Source organism: Coloeus monedula (genome assembly GCF_965178545.1).
Source record: "Coloeus monedula genome assembly, chromosome: 2".
In the NCBI taxonomy this organism is placed as follows: Eukaryota; Metazoa; Chordata; class Aves; order Passeriformes; family Corvidae; genus Coloeus; species Coloeus monedula.
Genome location: NC_138782.1, coordinates 88,160,550 through 88,178,824, shown reverse-complemented (window position 1 = coordinate 88,178,824; position 18,275 = coordinate 88,160,550). Strand labels below are relative to the sequence as shown.

The 18,275-nt window shown below is 39.1% G+C and overlaps 1 protein-coding gene across 1 annotated transcript; it reads right to left on the bottom strand.

The window, feature by feature from the left end:
- Positions 1–6,628: 6,628 nt before the first annotated feature.
- Positions 6,629–18,237, bottom strand: TMEM30A (transmembrane protein 30A). Its single transcript, XM_082276861.1, has 7 exons — positions 17,961–18,237; positions 12,523–12,639; positions 11,782–11,889; positions 11,437–11,524; positions 10,824–10,967; positions 8,999–9,205; positions 6,629–8,131 (listed from the first exon to the last, which is right to left on the bottom strand). Exons 1-7 carry the CDS (start codon positions 18,225–18,227, stop codon positions 7,938–7,940), a joined length of 1,125 nt encoding a protein of 374 aa, XP_082132987.1. The 5' UTR covers positions 18,228–18,237; the 3' UTR covers positions 6,629–7,937.
- Between the last annotated feature and the right edge of the window lie 38 nt (positions 18,238–18,275).

The window sequence follows — 18,275 nt, the reverse complement described above, 5'->3', positions numbered from 1 at the left end:
CTTTGGGAAATCCGGGAAATGTCCCCCAGAGCTCCCACATACGGAATTTTCAATCTCCTTTCGTTGAAAAGTTTAAGATCTGCGGAGGGCGGGATGCGTGTCCTGGGAGAGCAGCACCCTGGGCTGCGCCTGTTCGTATGGACTCGCTGGACATCTCTGTGGAGGCAAGGACACCGAGCGAGGCAGAGCCTGGGTCTGACCCCGCCGTGGGGGTCTTGCACCCCTGGGTGGATATGACATTTTTTGTTGAGCCACTACACTCAGAAAACCCCAAACTACGCCATGTACCTGCCCACTGCCTCAAGCTCCGTTAGTAGCGGGGATACCGAATACTCTGCATGTGGAAAAAAAAGCCCCAACTTCAGCTTCGTGTTTCCCGATATGTAACTACACAGAGTGACGTAATACCACAACTGTATGAAATACAAACCTATTTGATTCTCAGGGAAGAATCTGTTTGCCATTCAAGAAACTACTCTGAGAAGCCTGTGTTTTTTCTGCATTGCAGATCTAGTCCCGTAACTGCATCTTCTCATGCTTCAACCTTATGCTGAAACACAATGCTGTCAGGAATGCTCTTTCCTGGTTTTGCTGCAGTTGAAGTGCACTTAGTTTTTGGCATTACAGTACTTTTTCACTGGTGCCAAACCTCATGATGAATAGCGTGTGTCAAACACGACAAATTAGTGCTCAATCCAGTATGAAAATAACAAGAATCATTTCTCAAAGCACTTCTCAATTTGATGAGCTGTCCCAGAAAGAAACTAAAAATGCAAGGATGAAGAAGTATTTATAGGTATAGCCTTAGCTGTGCAGAATCTTAAAAATAGCATTTAGCAAGCATAGTCATGGAGAAATAGGTGTTGTAACAAAGGAGGAAACTGGATGCATTATTTAACAAATGGTTTTCAAGCATTCAAGCAGTGCTATCACAGAATAACACTTAAAAAAACATTAGTACCACTACAAGACAGATTTCCATCCGTTCCTCTTGCAATCTTACAAGTGTATACAATATTTTATTCTGCTTTTCATACACTCATTCGTATTGAGATACTGGTAAAAGGATCATAATTCACAGAGAAATTATTCCTTAGTTTCTGCTGTGTGCTCCACTTTCTGGTACGTCTAGAATCTAAGCCTCAGGGATACTTTCTGTAAAAACACACTTTACAACAGAAAGGCTATACTTAAGGATTGGCACTGAGTTACCTACCAATTAAAGCTATGTGATGACTGCTCAGAGCAAGCACAGCTGGTCTTCAGTGTTGACTAATTAGCGAAGAAATGAAAACTTGAGGGAATGAGAAACAGGAATTTGCTGCTTTAGGATGAAGATCTTTCATAAGAAACAAACATGCTGCTTCTTCCAACTGAATAGAGCAACTTTTCCATGTATTGCATTGAATAAGAAAATTGTTTATCAAAACTCATTGTTGAACAGTTCTGTTTAAGTCAGAAAGAAAACAGGGCCATTAATCTAGCTGTTTAAAAGCATTCGTCACAAAAAAGTGTTCTACCTCGTAAACCAGTAATACAAGGGTACATAAATCCTGCTAAAGAGATGACACAAATGGAGACAGCATTCAGCCCAATTGTGGAAGCAGAACCCACTGGTGCAGCTCCAAGTGGCAATCTTTTCAACCTCCTTCTGGTTCTTGACTGCTCACTAGTTTAAATTTTGTCTCCTGCAAACAAAATTATTGACTAACCCAGTTAAAAGCTATATGGTGTTTAAAGAGAAAATTATTCTACCTTAATACAGCCATTTTCTAAGTTAGAGTTGTATAATACACTAAAACTGCATTAGAAGAATTTGCCGACAGAAAGATTTGTTCTAAGTTTACAAGCATCTGTTGTGAAGCATACACTTACTTCTATGACATAACATTAGGCCTCAGTAGGAAACCCTAGAGACAATCAGATTTTAATTTCTTCCAAGAATATCACAGTTCAGTCTTTCCCATTTTCATAATATAATTAATGAGGTCATTAATTACATTCTTGGACCTCTAACACTAAGCACCTCATCATTTTATTTTGAAAAATTTGGGCACAGTCCTCAGGTAAAAATTCAATTAAATTTGCACATAACTCTGGTATTCCATTTGCTCAAATTGTTTATTTTACGTGATCTTTATCCAGGGTCCAGTGAGAAAGATCTCCACCTACTTTCTTTCAATTTATACTTTTTTAAAAACTTCTTGAGCTTCCTTAATGATTGACTTACACTTTTATTCCCCTTTATTTCATCCTCAACACAAAATAAGAGAGATAATCTTCCAGCTTCCGATTTTGCAGCAGCAGTTGATGTAACTCAAGCAGACAGTATCACTACTTTCAAGCATAGGCTAAGGCTGTTCAGCATGGGAGGCTTATGGGGAGGTAGTTTCTTACTTGAGACTCAGGTCATGTAAGGACCTGCTAATTCTGATCAGGCCATTTCGTAACGGTCTTCAGGCTTAATTGAAACTGTCAAACAAGATTAGACTTCACATGTAGGCACAGAAGTCAATACAGTGATCAGAACATTCTGTGAGCTAGAAGATAGGGAATTTTTACATGAAAATACTCTGGCTGCCCTGAGGAAAATTTAATACTACTACTAAACAAACAAACAAATAAAACCCCACAACTTTTCACAATTGGGCTTTCTGAAAATAATCCTCAGAGTCTATTTTCACACTGCCAGAAGCAGTCTCTTCATAAACTGGCCACATTGCTAAGAAAGCAAGAATAAAATTTACTTAGATTTTCATAGTGTTTTCTTCTCCTTTGAAAGAGAGCATTTTTGGCAAGTTGCTCAATACAGACAAGCATTTTATATGTGGAACATTTTAGGGTATTGGAGGGGTTTTTTTTGAGTTATTGAATCTTTATTTAAAAAAAACCCAAAACTACTTATGTAATACCAAGGGTAGGTCACATTTCCAGGAAAGATCAGAAACCATTGTCTTGTCACAGGAACTTTGAAGATCAGATTACTGTGTGTTTATGCAATGTTCTTTGTCTTCAGCTGTTGCACTCTGTTAATTTTCTCTGTTTTGTATTTTCTTTGCCTTAGTCTCTTGGTTCTTCTACTCAGAGTTTGGACTGAAACACAGGAAACACTGGACTTTTCTTCGGACTCAGATGTTTATTATTTCTTATCTATGGTACAGCTGCACATTCCTCCCTCTACGTTAACAAGGTGAAAATGGCCCCCCGAGTGCTACCTTCCAAGGTCTTTTAAAGTCCAATCTATCTGATTATGGAATTCCAACTAATTTATTTTTACTTATAATCCAGTAACTAATCATTCATGTTCTGCACTGTGGGTTTTTTGAACCAATACCAGACCACCCAAATTTGTGAAAAAGAAGGAGGAAGAAGAACTAACCTACACCCAAAATCCTCCATCTTGTTACATATATATTTCTATATTCCATAAACCTAAATTTTTTGTATCTCTACATATTCCACCCAGTGATACAACAAACTTCTCTTCAATTACACAGCAACAACCTCGGTGTTACCACATAATTTGGGAAGCCTTTCCCAAGGCCTCAGGTCAAATGCAGTGTGCTTCTGAGGATCATTGCCTGCCAGCACTGAAAGACTAAAATTCTCTGAATTCAGGGTTCCAACATCTCCCCCTCCTGTTTGAACCATGAACACTGCTTTAACTGCTTTGTTAAACCATTGTCGGAGACACTGCAGTAGACAAGGTACAAGAACCATGATGACTATAATGACAATCAGAACATACATGCCCACTTTCAAAAGCTCTCTCCACAATGGAGCGAGGCTCACCCAATCAAACAGATCATCCAACCATGATCCTCTTTCAACTTTGAGGATTGTTCTTCAACCAGAAATGCAGCGTTTGTCGTCCTCTGCAGGGCCCTTTGCAGAAAGGAGAACAAACATGGCACAAGGAGGAAAATGTGGAATAATTACAGACTTCACATTTTTATGAGATCTTTGATCCATTTTTACTCAGCTGAAGATTTCCAATTCTTGAGGTTCATAGGGTGTCTCAGGGAGAAATTTAGTCCAGACACCCCATTCCTCTGTGGGATTCTTGATGAATCATGAAAGATCTGAAGAGATGTTTTTTGGTACTGGCCAACTGTCTACCAGTAAACCAACGAAGCAGGTTGAGAATGGCTTTTCTGGACTTGATAAGTCAAACAAATGGTATCCAAGCCTGAGGCATTGGCTAAGGTCACCCAAACGCTGGTTTTTGGTTGACTCATGGGCAGGATTGCGTTACTTAAGGCAAACAATGAAATAATAAGGCACAAGTACGATATCTGACTTAGTTTCATACTTCTCTTTGATTTCTTTTCTCAATCTTGTTCTGGGACAAGCCAAGCTTAAGGTACAAAAGTTACTTCTTTTGCATTCAATTCTGCAAATTTGGACCTCTTTAGATTCTCTCTAAAGTTCTCTCCAATGACTGCAGAGACAAGGACTATTTCTTTCCTCATGACCTAATATAATTAAAATTTCAATCATCTTACACTTCGTATGTAATTCTGAATCGTAACACAATCCACACCGCACACTTGTCAACAAGGCTTTACAATACCAACAATTCCCACACTATTATACTGGCACAAAACCCAAGGTTCACAGCTTCTGCATGTGGGATAAAAGATGTTTATCATCAGCTGCAGTCTTTCTGCAGTTCACATCTGCGTGCTTGCTTCTCTGCTTCCGGGAGCATCTGCCTATTCCTGTGGTTTGTAGGGCTTCACGTTTTTTGAAGGAATCCACTTTGGACCAGCACCTGTAGAGACACAAGCGTACCCTTTGCCCCAGGTTATTAGTGGGAGTGGGCCTTCAATTTTCCCAGTCTGGATTTCTGATCAAAACTAAAGGGTTTTCCTTTAACTTTGCCTGTGTGGTGTTGGAAAAATGTCTGATTATTGGCGGATTTGGTTCTGCAAAAGAGCTGTTTAAAAAATTTAAAACGTACAGTGCTTTATTCAAGCGCATTTGAGGCATAGCCTCTGCCTCCCTCTTTTTTGTTTATCCAAAAGGGATTTTAAAGTGTGGTGTGTTCTTTCAATGATTGCTTGCCCTGTAGGAGAATGAGGAATACCGAAGGAGTGACACATACCCCAATTCATTAAGAATTTATGTCCATTTTCACCTTGTTAACTTAGAGGCACATTCCGTGCAGCTGTACCATAGATAAGAAATAATAAACATCTGAGTCTGAAGAAAAGTCCAGCATCTCCTACGTTTCAATCTGAACTCTGAGTAAAAGAGCCAAGAGACTGAGGCAACGAAAATACAAAACAGAGAAAATTAATAACTGGTGCTCTGTGTGAGGCTCGAACTCACGACCTTCATGTTATGAGACTGAAATTCTCTGAATTCAGGGTTCCAACAGCATTCCAGTAATTAACTTCTTTTTTTGAGTTACTGTAAGTACATCTGATTTAGACTTGTCGCATTTTTCCACCAGGCACTCTCTTCAACTCAAGTCTTTTCCCACTGCAAGTAAGGCATCTGAGAGAAGGGTGCAGTCAATAACACTTCCTGTGAATCCAATCCAACCAGCCATGTTCATTGCTCTATTTGTAGATGTTACTTGACCTACGCTGTCAAGGCCTTTCTTCCGTCAGAGATTTCTATTTAAAAAAGACAAGACTTGCATCCTTCAAGGTTTAATATTCATAATAAATCCTTGAAGGATTCCAAGGATCCTCCAAGGATCTCCATTGTTATCAACATGACACCTAGACAAATGAGCATGTATGAAGGAAGAATTTACAAATTTGACCAGTATTTAAAACTCTTACAAGCATTTTAAGCTCCATGGGCACACTGTCCCATGTATTTACTGCTACAGGTTCTCAGAGAACCCGCTTAATTGCAACAAAAACCAGACAGCAATTCTCACCCTGGTGCACTTCACTGAGATTGAAGATACCCTGGCAGCTATAGTCAGTAAAGAAAAAGGTAAGGCACTGAAAGATATTACAAGGTAAAGACAGAAAAATACTTGTGTTTTAATTTTAAGCACAGCCCAAAAAGCAGCCTTTCCCAACTTGGAAAAATTAGGAAATATGAATGAAGAATATATTTGCATTTCAAATGACAAACACAAAGTTTAAAAATCAAAATATTTTAATAACCAGTAATTGTGAGACATCCCATTGCTCATTTCCTCTATTTTGGACTAGCAGCTACTCTAGAGTTGAAAGCCAGTTTAATATGTTCTGCAAGTTTTCAAGGGTACATTACCCTTATTCTGTAACTCTAGCAACATGAATACAACACTGTAAACAAAATCTTAAAAGGTACTATTTGAAAACCCTGTTCTGCCAGGCTGTACTATACAAATACATATATGGAGTTACAGTGGAAATGCTGCCTCATTCCTCAGTTTATCCAGACTTACACATTTAAATTCTTAGGCTACACAAGTAATTAAGTAAAACCGGTCATGTAATTATGTGATAAATTAATAGTTTTGTTTAAAGTTGCCTGTAGATTAAGCTATTGGACCATGCATTTTTGTAATAAATATGCAATCCCAGAAATACAACTCATTTAAAACTGCATTTACACTTAATGATGTCTTTTCATGCAGATAAAAATAAATGTATGTTCAAGAACAAAACCAAATCTCTTATTAAATGGTTTGCAGAATTTATTAGGTCTCTTTTAATATACTCCATATTTTATCAAGCTAGTTGCATATAAAGTGATCTCCACCATATACATTACAGTTTCTGTGCATCATCTAAAAAAAAGTCACCAAAAAGTAATATTTTACAGGTTGCAGTTAACTTTTAATTAACCTAAAGGTGAATCCTTCTGTAATTTAAGACACTAACCTGCACATTGCAATATTTAAATTATGTTTCACAGCAAGCAAAACCTGCATTTCAGGGAAAAAATATCACTGCCATCTTAACTTCAGAATTCCTATAATTTACTTCCTTAACACCGCAAAAGATTAATGTGGTGTTCACTCCAAATAAGGAAAAAGTACACAATTCCCTTAAAAGAAAGCCTGCTCAGAATACATATGCTTTAAGAAAATTAGGAAACTCCTCCAGTAAAAGGAATTCACCTCAGTAAAAGGAATTCACCCCAATCTGTGAATGAAGAAAAACCCTTTTAAGTTCTTCTTGATTAATGCTTGGTGCTACTCATAAAAAGCAGAACCAGCAAAAAGTGAACTAGTATGGGATATGACTTAAAGCAAAGAAAATTAGAAAAAGATTATACCTGCAACAAGCATGTCCCAATTTTAAAGGGTCTCACGCAGATAATTAACAAATAGGTTTTCTGGTATCTTCATAGGATGCTCGTTTACTGGCCAGGCACATATATTGTAAATATACAAAGAATCCACAGTGCTGAAGTTTACGGAGCACTTAGAGGATTTAATATAACAGAGGTTGGTAGGACACAGGAAAAATATTTAACAACTTGTATAAATATATTAAAATCTCAGCAAGAAATGTAGGAGCCCATGCACACAAGACAATAAATTGCAAAAAACATTTAAGACTTGACTTCTTTCAACAGCACTGACACCTGAATTCTGGAAAGTCAACAATTTACAGTATCTTATAACCATCTTTCTCCACACAATCTAAATGTACTGAATCATACCAACATTACACAGCACATGAACAAGCAGAAGATGCATCAAGGGAATGGGAGCTATATGCATCATGTGGCCTGCCCAGTTACAGGCAAACATCAGAAAAATTGTTTCTGACATAGGCAGAGATACAATCAATAGAGCTACTTGTATACCCGTCATTTTCAAGAGTTAATCCACAGTACGGGAAAGGGAAGCTTTAGGTAAAAATTATGCACCCAGTCTCAGAAGTGACAGAAGCAGAGATTTATCTTTCAAAAACTGGGTCCATTCTGGACTGGCCTTGATGCACATGCAGTACATTTATTTTCAGAATGCAAGATTAATTGGGAATGTCTGCACTAGTGTTTCGATTGCCGTATTTGTGATGAATGATCAGCAATACCACTCCTAAGAAGAAGCATATGGACCCAACAGTGATGTAAGCAATTCCCAGGAAGGGATTTTTGCCTCCCATCCACGAGATGGTGCTTAGGATCATCCTTTTTCGTCCATCAAAACTGTGTACAGGATAATCTGAAAAACATTTAGGAAAACAAGAAGCAAGTTTCCAAACCTAGCTTGAAGTGGGCACATGAAAATTTTGGGTCATTTCACTCAGGTTCCAAATACAAACTGCTGCTTTGGATCTGGGATTGCAAATATGAAACATTCAGCTGTTCTTTTTAGGCTAAAACTAATCTGGGCATTGTCAGCTACTTCAAGACCAAGGCCATGTTAGAAGACACTAACACTGAAGAAGAGTAAAATGCACGATTTTGTGGGTTTATGAAAGTAGCTTCAATAAAGTGAGGGAAATATAAATTTCAGCCCTTGTGTGTATTGTAGTACAAAATTTTTCTTAACGTTCATTCAGTTTTACAGCAAAGGAAAACACTGAAGTAGCTATATAAAAAGTATCATTAGGTGCTTTTGAATTCTAAGAGTTCACTAACTATGACAACCCTCCTTCTCTAGTATTTTTACCTAATATTTAGTCTGCCCAAAAGAGAATGACAGACCATCACCCAATCCGCAGCTCTGTCATTTTTCTGACCTCCAGTCAGTCTGCCCTGCATTACATATTGTCATTTCACCTTGAAGTTACAGTTCTGAAATTCCTTGGCTACCAGCTACCTCTGTTCTTTCCTTTTTTCCTGTGCTTTTCTCAATTCCTTTGCAGCATCCAAGCAATCTGATTTCCCAGTCTCTATGAAGTTGTAAGTGCTATAAAACTAGCACAGAAGTGAAAAATGGTAACAGTCTATCTAGCTGTCAGTGCCAGTTTTCAACCACACCTCAATACCATCTTTTTTTCGAGATGGCAAGAAGAAAGGTTAGCTCAATCTGAACTTGCAAATATATGCTTGTGTAATCCAGCTAAGGCGTGCTTTCAAAGGATACTGTATGCAATATCCAAAGAATATTTTCCAGCCTGTAAGGTAGGCTGTAAGTTATTCTTCCTTTCGATGAGACGATACAGCTTGCGAAACGTTGGTAGAGCAGCTGTGCGCATCCACACGATGAAGTCCTCATTGATAAAGCCATTGTTGTCAGGCTCTGAGTCCAGCATATACACTGGCTTGGGCCAGTTCACAGGTTTTGTTGTGCCTAGGATTAAACAAAAATAAAAAAGTATTTCACATACCAGACTAAGTAACACACTGACTCATCAAAATCCATTCTAATATCACAAAAAACACATTAACTTCTAAACAGTATGAACAGACAGGCTGACTCACTACTATTGCAACACACTGGGCTGTTTAAGAACTTTTTATTTTGCAGTTTAAATAGTTTAAACTCTATAAATAAATAACATAATTCATGAGAGCTCTGTCCATTTGTCTAAACAATTCATGTAGGTAGAAGTCTTGTCTCAAAGCACTGCTTGGTGAGATAGGTCCTCTGCTCACTTGGTAGAGTTTAAAAACCAATTTAATATTGTAAACATCATTTCAGATTATGTACACATGCTTTTGCTAATGTTATTGGAAATACAATTCCACACTGTATTAAGGTAAGGTATCTGCTTTTCCAAGCATAGCCATCACACTGACAACATGTAATTTGGCTATGACTAAGCAAGAAACCCACGTCAGGTTAAACCTGAAGTTATTATATACCTTGCATAAACACACATATTCTAAGAGCCTTAAGAAGACTTTTGAGACATAGTAGCCAAAGGAAACTTTTATTTGCCAAACTGTATACGAGACACACAGTCACTTCCAGTTACAAAAAAAAAAAAAAAAAAAATCAGTTTTTTTAGAGAACAGAACAACCTAGCCATAGAAACATTTAAATGAAACTCTTCCTACGGAGTTTTCATTTAACAACTGCAGGATTTCTTTATAAGTTAAATCCACACATGATAGAACTTGTACTGGTCTTGACTGGAATAAAACTAAATTTCTTCACAGTAGCTGGTATAGGACAAAGTTTTGGATTTGTGCTGGACACAGTATTGACAAACAGTGATGTCTTTGTTATTGCTAAGCAGTATTTGCCAGCATCAAGGCCTCTTCTGCTCCTCACCTCACCCCACCAGTGAGGAGAGTGAGGGTTCAGGAGAGATCAGGAGGGGACACAGATGGGATAGCTGTTCCCAGCTGACCAAAGGGATATCCCAGGCAGGCAGAGGTAGGCAGGGCCTGCTTTGGCTCAGGGACTCAGATGGTGGTGAGCAATTCTTTTCTTTTGCATTACTTGTTTTTCTTTTCCTCTCTCTTTGTTGTGTTTTTGGTTTGGTTGTTTGTTTTTATTACTAACCTCTCTGTATCTCAACCTATGTGCTTTCTCACTTTCACCCATCCAATTCTTCTCTCCCTCCCACTGAGCAAGGGCATGGTTAGTGAGACACTGTGTGATGCTTAGTTGCCAAGTGGGCTTAAACCCCAGCAGCTTACATTACACATTTTTTAGTATTCAGGGTACAGAATCAGAAATTAAATCAGAAATTAAAGCTACCAAATTAATGATTACAGTAAATGTAAAAACCAAACACTTCCATTAGAACCTTGCAGCTTTCATTACTTAAAGACAACTGTTCAAACAGCAGAATAGTCCTTTAGCTTGGATTTCTTCAGAGAGCATTTATTTAGCACATTCTGTAAATTGTCAGTGAGGCAAAACTCTGAAATCAAAACGTGTTTGAAATCAAAACTGAAATCAAAAGGTGTTTGAAGCATTTTGGCATTCTTACAATTTTTCTTTTTTCGTTTTTTACCTTGGAAAAGCGCAGTTAAGTTGTTTCCATCTCCCGTAGGATTTCTGAACTTTACATTTTTATCTGTCCACCATGCAATGCCTTTTTTAATCAAAGTAATCGGAGTCCTTGTGTCATTATCAATGCGGTATAACTCCAGTGTATCTAAAGACAAAATCAAATTACAAAACCAGCTGCAGAAGCTTTCATTACACAGATGATCTTGATAAGCAGTGAAACAATTACCTCCAGGAGAAAACAAAACAAAAATAACTAGGCAAGGCATTTACTATCTGCCTGACACAATCACAAGCTGTTCTGTAAGAATCAGAGTATATGAGATAGCAGTTTATTATTCAAATATGATTTTTATGTGTCTACATCACAGCAGTAGCAGCTTCTCACAGCAGGTATTTCCATCCTTTGTGTGCTATGAGATTAAATTAATTCTCCTAGCAATTTTGAAACAAGTAATAGCAGTACAAGCTATTTATTTTATTCTGAACAGTGAAAATGTGTTAATTCAAAACAAAAAAGCTGACAGTATCTTTACACAGAATAATGTGCAACAGAACAAAAAACATACACTAGATCACAGACCCATCTAAATGGTAAGTTAAAAGTGTTACCGTACCATTAAACATACTGTTGGCAATAGCTCCACAAGGAGCAATGGGTTTGTCCTCATTTGTGCGGTAAGGCTCACATTCCTTACTTGGATTCTGATAGTTAGAAAGAAAAAAGGCAAATGAGTCTGTGCTAGTTTAAACAACTAGCCTGGTTTTTACTACATGATCAACATGAAATTTTATAATACTTTACAGTTATTTTCAGTGAACAAAATATCAATTCCTTATGGTTGCCTTCTGTTATGCAAAAATTCTTTTACCTCATTATCATTCAACTAAATACTCCATGTGGTGATTTATGCAATAGTCAGAAATTAGTTGCTCATTCACATCCAAGCATGAATACCTACAAGCAGTGAACTGTTGTCTCCATTTAGCTGGCTGTCATCTCGAGATTTCACGTAACGGCGGTGGTTTTGATAGAAGTTGGAAAGTCCATAATACATGAATACATTGCTCTACAAGAAGCAAGATGGGTAAAGAGGGATTTTCGTTCACACAAACCTGCAATTTTAAGCTCTTAAACTTAGGTTTACAGCAACATTCATAAAGTAAGAACCTCAATCCTTTCTTCATAGTGAGTACATAAAAGTACTATCCTAACAAAAGCTGGCAGGATGAAGTCAAACAATAAAAACATGTCACCAACTATCAGAATGATATTCACCAGCACTAATCCCAACACCTGTCTTGTCCGATGCAGAACCCATAAGCCTCATTTGCCTCCCATCTGCCAGAAAGCACTTATCTGGTATTTCCAATTCCTGTTGAACTGAGTTTTTGTAAATCATGCAGGAATAGCTGATCTACTCTCCAGCTATGTGACACATAGGGTAACTCTGAATGTGCAAAACACAAGCATTCCACTTAATGTTGTACATTTCCAGATAAACAGAGGCATTAAGAAACATCTCATCCCTGCTGATGAAAAAGGGAACACAAAAATCAGATCCAAGTTCAAAGAAAGACTAAAAATAATCTTTTATAATGAAAGAAAAAAAAGAAATACCTAAGTGAGAAAACTTTCATTTTCAATATGAAATAGATCATATAAACCGTTCTGACTTTATCCTGCATACAGGGCAGCATACCTCAAATGAATGTTCCAGTGTGAAATTGATGGTGCATGTACAAGGGGGTGTGCTGTCCCAGGATACATTTAAGCATTTGTTGCAGGGACTAGAAGGTTCTGTTCCTGTATAGTCAATCTGTAACAGGAAAAACAGTCATTAATTTACAATGACAGAGTAAAGAAAACTTATTATTAAGCCAGAGAGATTTTGTGGCATTTACTTTGCAATCATATTTTATCTCAGCACCAAAAACACATTCAGGCCTGTCTGACAATCTCAAGCACCTTAACCATTCTATGACTCTGTAAAGGAGTTTTTGATTCTGACTATATGCTTGATTTCAGATGCAGACAAATTTAACACTGAGGTGAAATTACTCCTGGAGCAAAATCAAACAAAACCAACAAGTCCCCCCACCCCCCAAACTAACCAACCAAAAACCATACCAAAACAAAACCAGCAGATACTCCAGACAACATTATGTTTCCAAACATGCACACTATGACAAGCAGATCTCAACTTTTACATGCTTTCCAAAGAGATTAAGCTTTTAAAAGTCTAGATATTTAATTTAAAAAAATTGCATTAGAAAACTTGCTTTGTTGACCATTTTAAGCCACCTAATTAAAGATTTAAAAAAAAAAAAATTAAAAATCACTTAATGCCCAAAAATTGTCCTAAAACAGGAAAGATTAATACACCAATACTGTTTTGTCAGGAATGGTAACATAACCAGTATATGGACAAGAAAGATGATCTCTATTACTCTGCCTTATACAACACTATCTGTCTTCAATACTGTAACCCAAAAAACCCCATTTTTTAAAATCTGTACATTCAGCCTCAGCAGCCACAAGCTCACCCTACAGTCCAAGCTTGACCACATTAGCTCTTTCTCACATGTAGCTCCAGCAAGTGTGGCAGAAGAAAGCTTCCAGCTGCCTATAAAAGATATATTTCTACACTTCCCATGAATTACCTATTTTAGAATTTAGACTCAGATTGGTGAAATATATACTTTATACTTATTGCAAAAAAAATGTTTAGCAGCAGTAGCATTTAAACTACAACACCTACACAGTTATAGGAAAGGCTGCTGCAAGTGGTTTGTCCTGATTTATGTTTGTAGTGAAAGGCATAACCAAGAACTAGTGATTTATGATCTGTCCTAATACCCATATTAAGGTCAGCTAAAACAAACACACAGGGTGTGTTCAGGAAAGAACTGAAGTCTGTTTTCCTCTGCATCTTCTTCAGGGTCTCTTTTCCTGTAATTTCTGCAGTATCTATTAAGCTACAACCAATTCCATCAGCAAGCACTTTTATTGACTGGCATCGCTCCGCTGCCAGATTTCTGACAGACAAAACCTACATCCTAATGAGCCTAGCTGAAACTAGACAGCTTCAGAAGCTATTAGCTGGCAGAGAGAGAGAGAGATTGACAGAGGATCACAATCTTTGTTCCTCAGCTGAACAAGATACTGAGTTTATGCTGATCTAGAAATAGCACTACTGCAGCAGCCATGACCAGCTCTGTTTAGCTACAGCACACAGACCCCACTGCTGCTCTCAATGAACAAAGCATCTCATTTGTTGAAGGCTAACTCGGGGGTGGGTGTGCTCTGCTAAAGTAAGCTGAAGTAAGCATTTCCTTTAGAAAGAACTTGCGAGTGTGAGAAGAAGTTTTAGATCAAGAACACACACTTAAGACTCTAAGGTTGCAAAAGACCTAAAGACATCACTTTTAAAAACATAAATGACTAAATTCTGTGGAGCATGAAATTGATGTATATTGAAGCAGGACCATGCTTTTGATGACAGTTATCAGCTTGCATGCTATCAAAGAGCTTTCCTGTACAGTAACTGCCAAGGCGAGTGGTTTTTTCTGCATCCGCATCTACAGATTACATTCAACAGAGAGCTTATTTAAAAGGATGAAGGCATCCATATTCAGCTCTTGACAGAGTAACAAAACCACTTTGACTTTGAGAGCTAAGGACTGACTTTGGAGTCCAGGGCAAGAACCTGCCTGACCCCACTGTTCTGTCCCCTGGGATCGGCCAGCATCTGACAACCTGGCACAGCAAGCCCTTCCCAGAAACTCCAGATTTAAGGACATTGGGTATATCCAAGTTATTCCACACCAATGGCTTTTCAGGCTGTTGATGTCTGTCAGCCTACTGAAATAACTACTGCATACACATATTCTCCCAACTATTTGTTATTTTGTAGACTTCATACTTTGTCACGTATCTATCCTACTCTGCTTGACCGTTTCTTGTATCAAAGGCAATCTGTAACAGAATCTGGTCCTCTTTGTACGTTTTACTAAGTTTTGTATCATTTCTGACATGGGGCTACAGGAACTGCACACAAGGCTGAAGATGCAGGCAACAGCAATGTACATACTTTCAGTTCTCCATTCCTAACCATGCCTTAAGTCAATCTGGTTTTTTATCTACCATTATGCATTTCACGGCAGCAGTCACAGCACAAAGGTCTCTTTCCTACACGTTTAATACTTTGTATATTCCTCACCTTCCTATATTCCTCATGCTTCTTATTCACTCTGTATATATTAAAAGAAAACCAAACCACCCCTCCCCAGGAAATACAGAACTCTCTCACTCTTTAATAACAGGCAAAAAGACATTTACAGAGCTAATTACTTTCCACCCAAATGAACTATTTTCCCAACAGACCCAAGATAAATAACTGATTATACCCTTCTGAAACAATGAAAAAATGCTAGAGAAAACACAACAAAAACCCGATAATTCTAGTACACTTAAGCTGTTGGAAATCTTCCACATTTGAATTCAAGAGAGCTTATAAAGGAAATCAGTGGAAAAGGTACATCTTGCTGCTCAGTCCTTGCAGCACCTGTAGAAGAACAGCACAGTGCACAGAGATACTAATGGTTACCATATCTTGTTTCAGGAAAGAGTGACTTGAAATTAAATATGTATTTCAGGGTCACAAATTAAACATCCCATTCAATTCCAATACACTAAGTTTACAGCACACACATTTAGGAGGTATGCTATTGCCCAAGACGTAGGTGTAAATAACTACCTCTGCTTCCTCCCCCGATACATTTCTAAAAAAGCTTAGTCACTGCACCTAGCTTCTAGATGTCTTGTCTCCCACAGCTAAACTTACAGCTATTCATGAATAACTTTTGAAAGTTATAACAAAAGCCAGCATTCTAAGCAGGGACACATGTCAGCTAAGCATATATGTGATAGCAGTGTCTTAAACTGCACCCCTCACTGGTGTTTAGAGCCCAGATGCTGGTCCTAATTGGTAAAAAGCTTTATCTGTGTTTTGCCGCTGCAACTATAAAGCCTTTTTTGATTTAAACTTGTTTTTTTTCTAAATTCAGCTGCCTTTAGGATGATAATCTCACTTGCTGAATGTCACTGGATAAGCACTTCGTAAGACACATATGAGGATCAGGCAACAGAACACAAGTTTCCTCATTCTGACTTACCGCAGACTCCAAAGTCCCTCCTGTCCTCACAGATGCCTAACAATTGGATTTTTGAGAATTTCACAAGGTGAAAGAGTAAATCCATACAGCAAAACAAACTAAACTCTTTCCAGTCTTGAGTATCTTGAAATTGGAGAGGATTGAAGGCCAGTGCCGGCCAACTGGTCTCCAGTACAAATGGTTACTACTGCTGTATATACACAACCTGATTGTGTAGGGGAGCATCAGTTGTGCTCCCAGCTCACCTATGACTTTTGTGCTGAATGTTAGGTGGGAACATCCAGTTTGTGGCTTCCATTGGAACTTACCAGGAGTACCTGACTGAGCTGCTTCAGCAACAACAGTATACAAAATTTCTGTATATGCATACAGCAGCAATGTAGGCACAAGAAGTCACTTACATTTCTGGACTCATGAAACTGATGCATTTCTTGTTCCCATAGATCAATGCAGACTCAGTCATAATGGAAAAAGGCTGTATTTGTCCAATTATAATGATCTAAAACTTCGTACTGCTTTAGTATAGAAATGGCTATTTTAAATGCAGTTGTCAACAAAAATCAGGGTTAGCAAGGATATTTTTTTACTTCTCTCCACTGAGTGTCCTGTTGAAAACCTGCAATTGTATTTACCTTAAATATGCTACAACATGACAATTTAAAAATCTATGTGCCCATGACAAGTTGGCCATGTTCTCTGAATCACTTGTGCCAATTTTCAGATGTTCAGCATACCCCCAACACTTGATGTAAGAAGCAACTGTTTTCCAAAAAATATGCTTACATACAATTTGGATGCTGTAAAATACACTTCAACTTTTGGGTTTTTCCCTTCTGCTTTTCTCCTTGTCTGGAACTGTACATCTTAACATAAAGGGGGGTAAAATTGGTTTTGTTATAACATTATTTGCATTTTAAGGAAAATATGAAAATACCACTCATTCCCTACCTCATGATTTCTTTAGCTAATTGAGCTTCACTGCCAAATTACTGTCAACAGCTAAGCTACTGTCTTAAACACTACTTATTTGAAAGTGACAGCTTAGTCCAATAACTGGAGTGATTTGATCCACAAAAATTCATGTTCTCCAATAAAACAATACAACAAACAACTAAATACCTTCTTCCCTACCATCAATCTCAGTCACATTAGCTCAGCAAAACTAATAATAGCTGTCAATGGCTTTTCAAGGCTGTCCGTCCCTAAGCCCTGCAGGTTATTTCCTTACAACACAAAGTGGTTCTGTTATCTAATGGATCCATTTGCGATACACAGTTCAGTTCTCAGCTAACGCTCAGCAGCTTTTCACAGCAGTAGCATGGCTGATTATCAGATGTAAATGACTTGGGTTTTGTTAAGTGTTAATTAGAAAAAGCCACACTCTTCAATCCTTGTTTCCAAGTTTACTCTGGACACCCTGGTCTCCCACAGAACACCTGCAACATTAAATCATCGGTGCAGGTAAGAATTACAGCAATACATTCACCACAGAGCTTTGTCCTGAAAATACAATTACTTTGCAACATTTGAAGATATATAATGGACTGCCACAGGCTATCCCAAGGACAACGCGCATACTTTCTGTACTGCTGAGGAAAAAAACGCGCACTGGGCTGTGTCGATTAAATGCTGGCAGTAACTTCCCTGGAAGTTCCCTCGGGAGCACTGGCAGAAGGGCTACAGCCTATGCGCAGATGACTGTCGCCCTGTGTCCGCTCAGGGTAATTAATGGACGCTTTGCTGACGAGCACAGACGTTTCTCCGGATCGGAGCCGCCCGGGCGCCGTGTCCGCTCCGCACAGAACCCGCCTGGGTCCCGGCAGGCCGGGAAGGGACCGGGTTTCCCCGGAGTCGCAGGCGGCTTCCGGGAGGGCGATCCCCGCTCGCCCTGCCGGGCCCGGCCTTCCCGAGCGGGCCCCGGGTGCTCCCAAAGCCCCGGCCCGGGCACCCCCGCCCCGCGCACCTCGTACTCGCGGATGTTGTTGGAGGTGACGAAGATGCCGATGCCGATGGGGATGAAGATGAGGCCGATGATGAAGAAGGCCGGCAGCACCGTGCCCGCCGTCAGGATGGGCTGCCAAGCCGGCAGCCGCTGCTGCTTGAACGCGGTGTTGTCGGGCTTGCGGGTCTTCACGGCGCCCCCGCCGCCCACCGCGCCGCCGCCCGGCACCCCGACGCCGCCCGAGGGGTGCCCGTCCGCCTCCTCCTTGGCGCTGTAATTCACCGCCATGGCACCGCCACCGCCCCCGGCGCGCGACACGTGACCGGGGGCACCGCG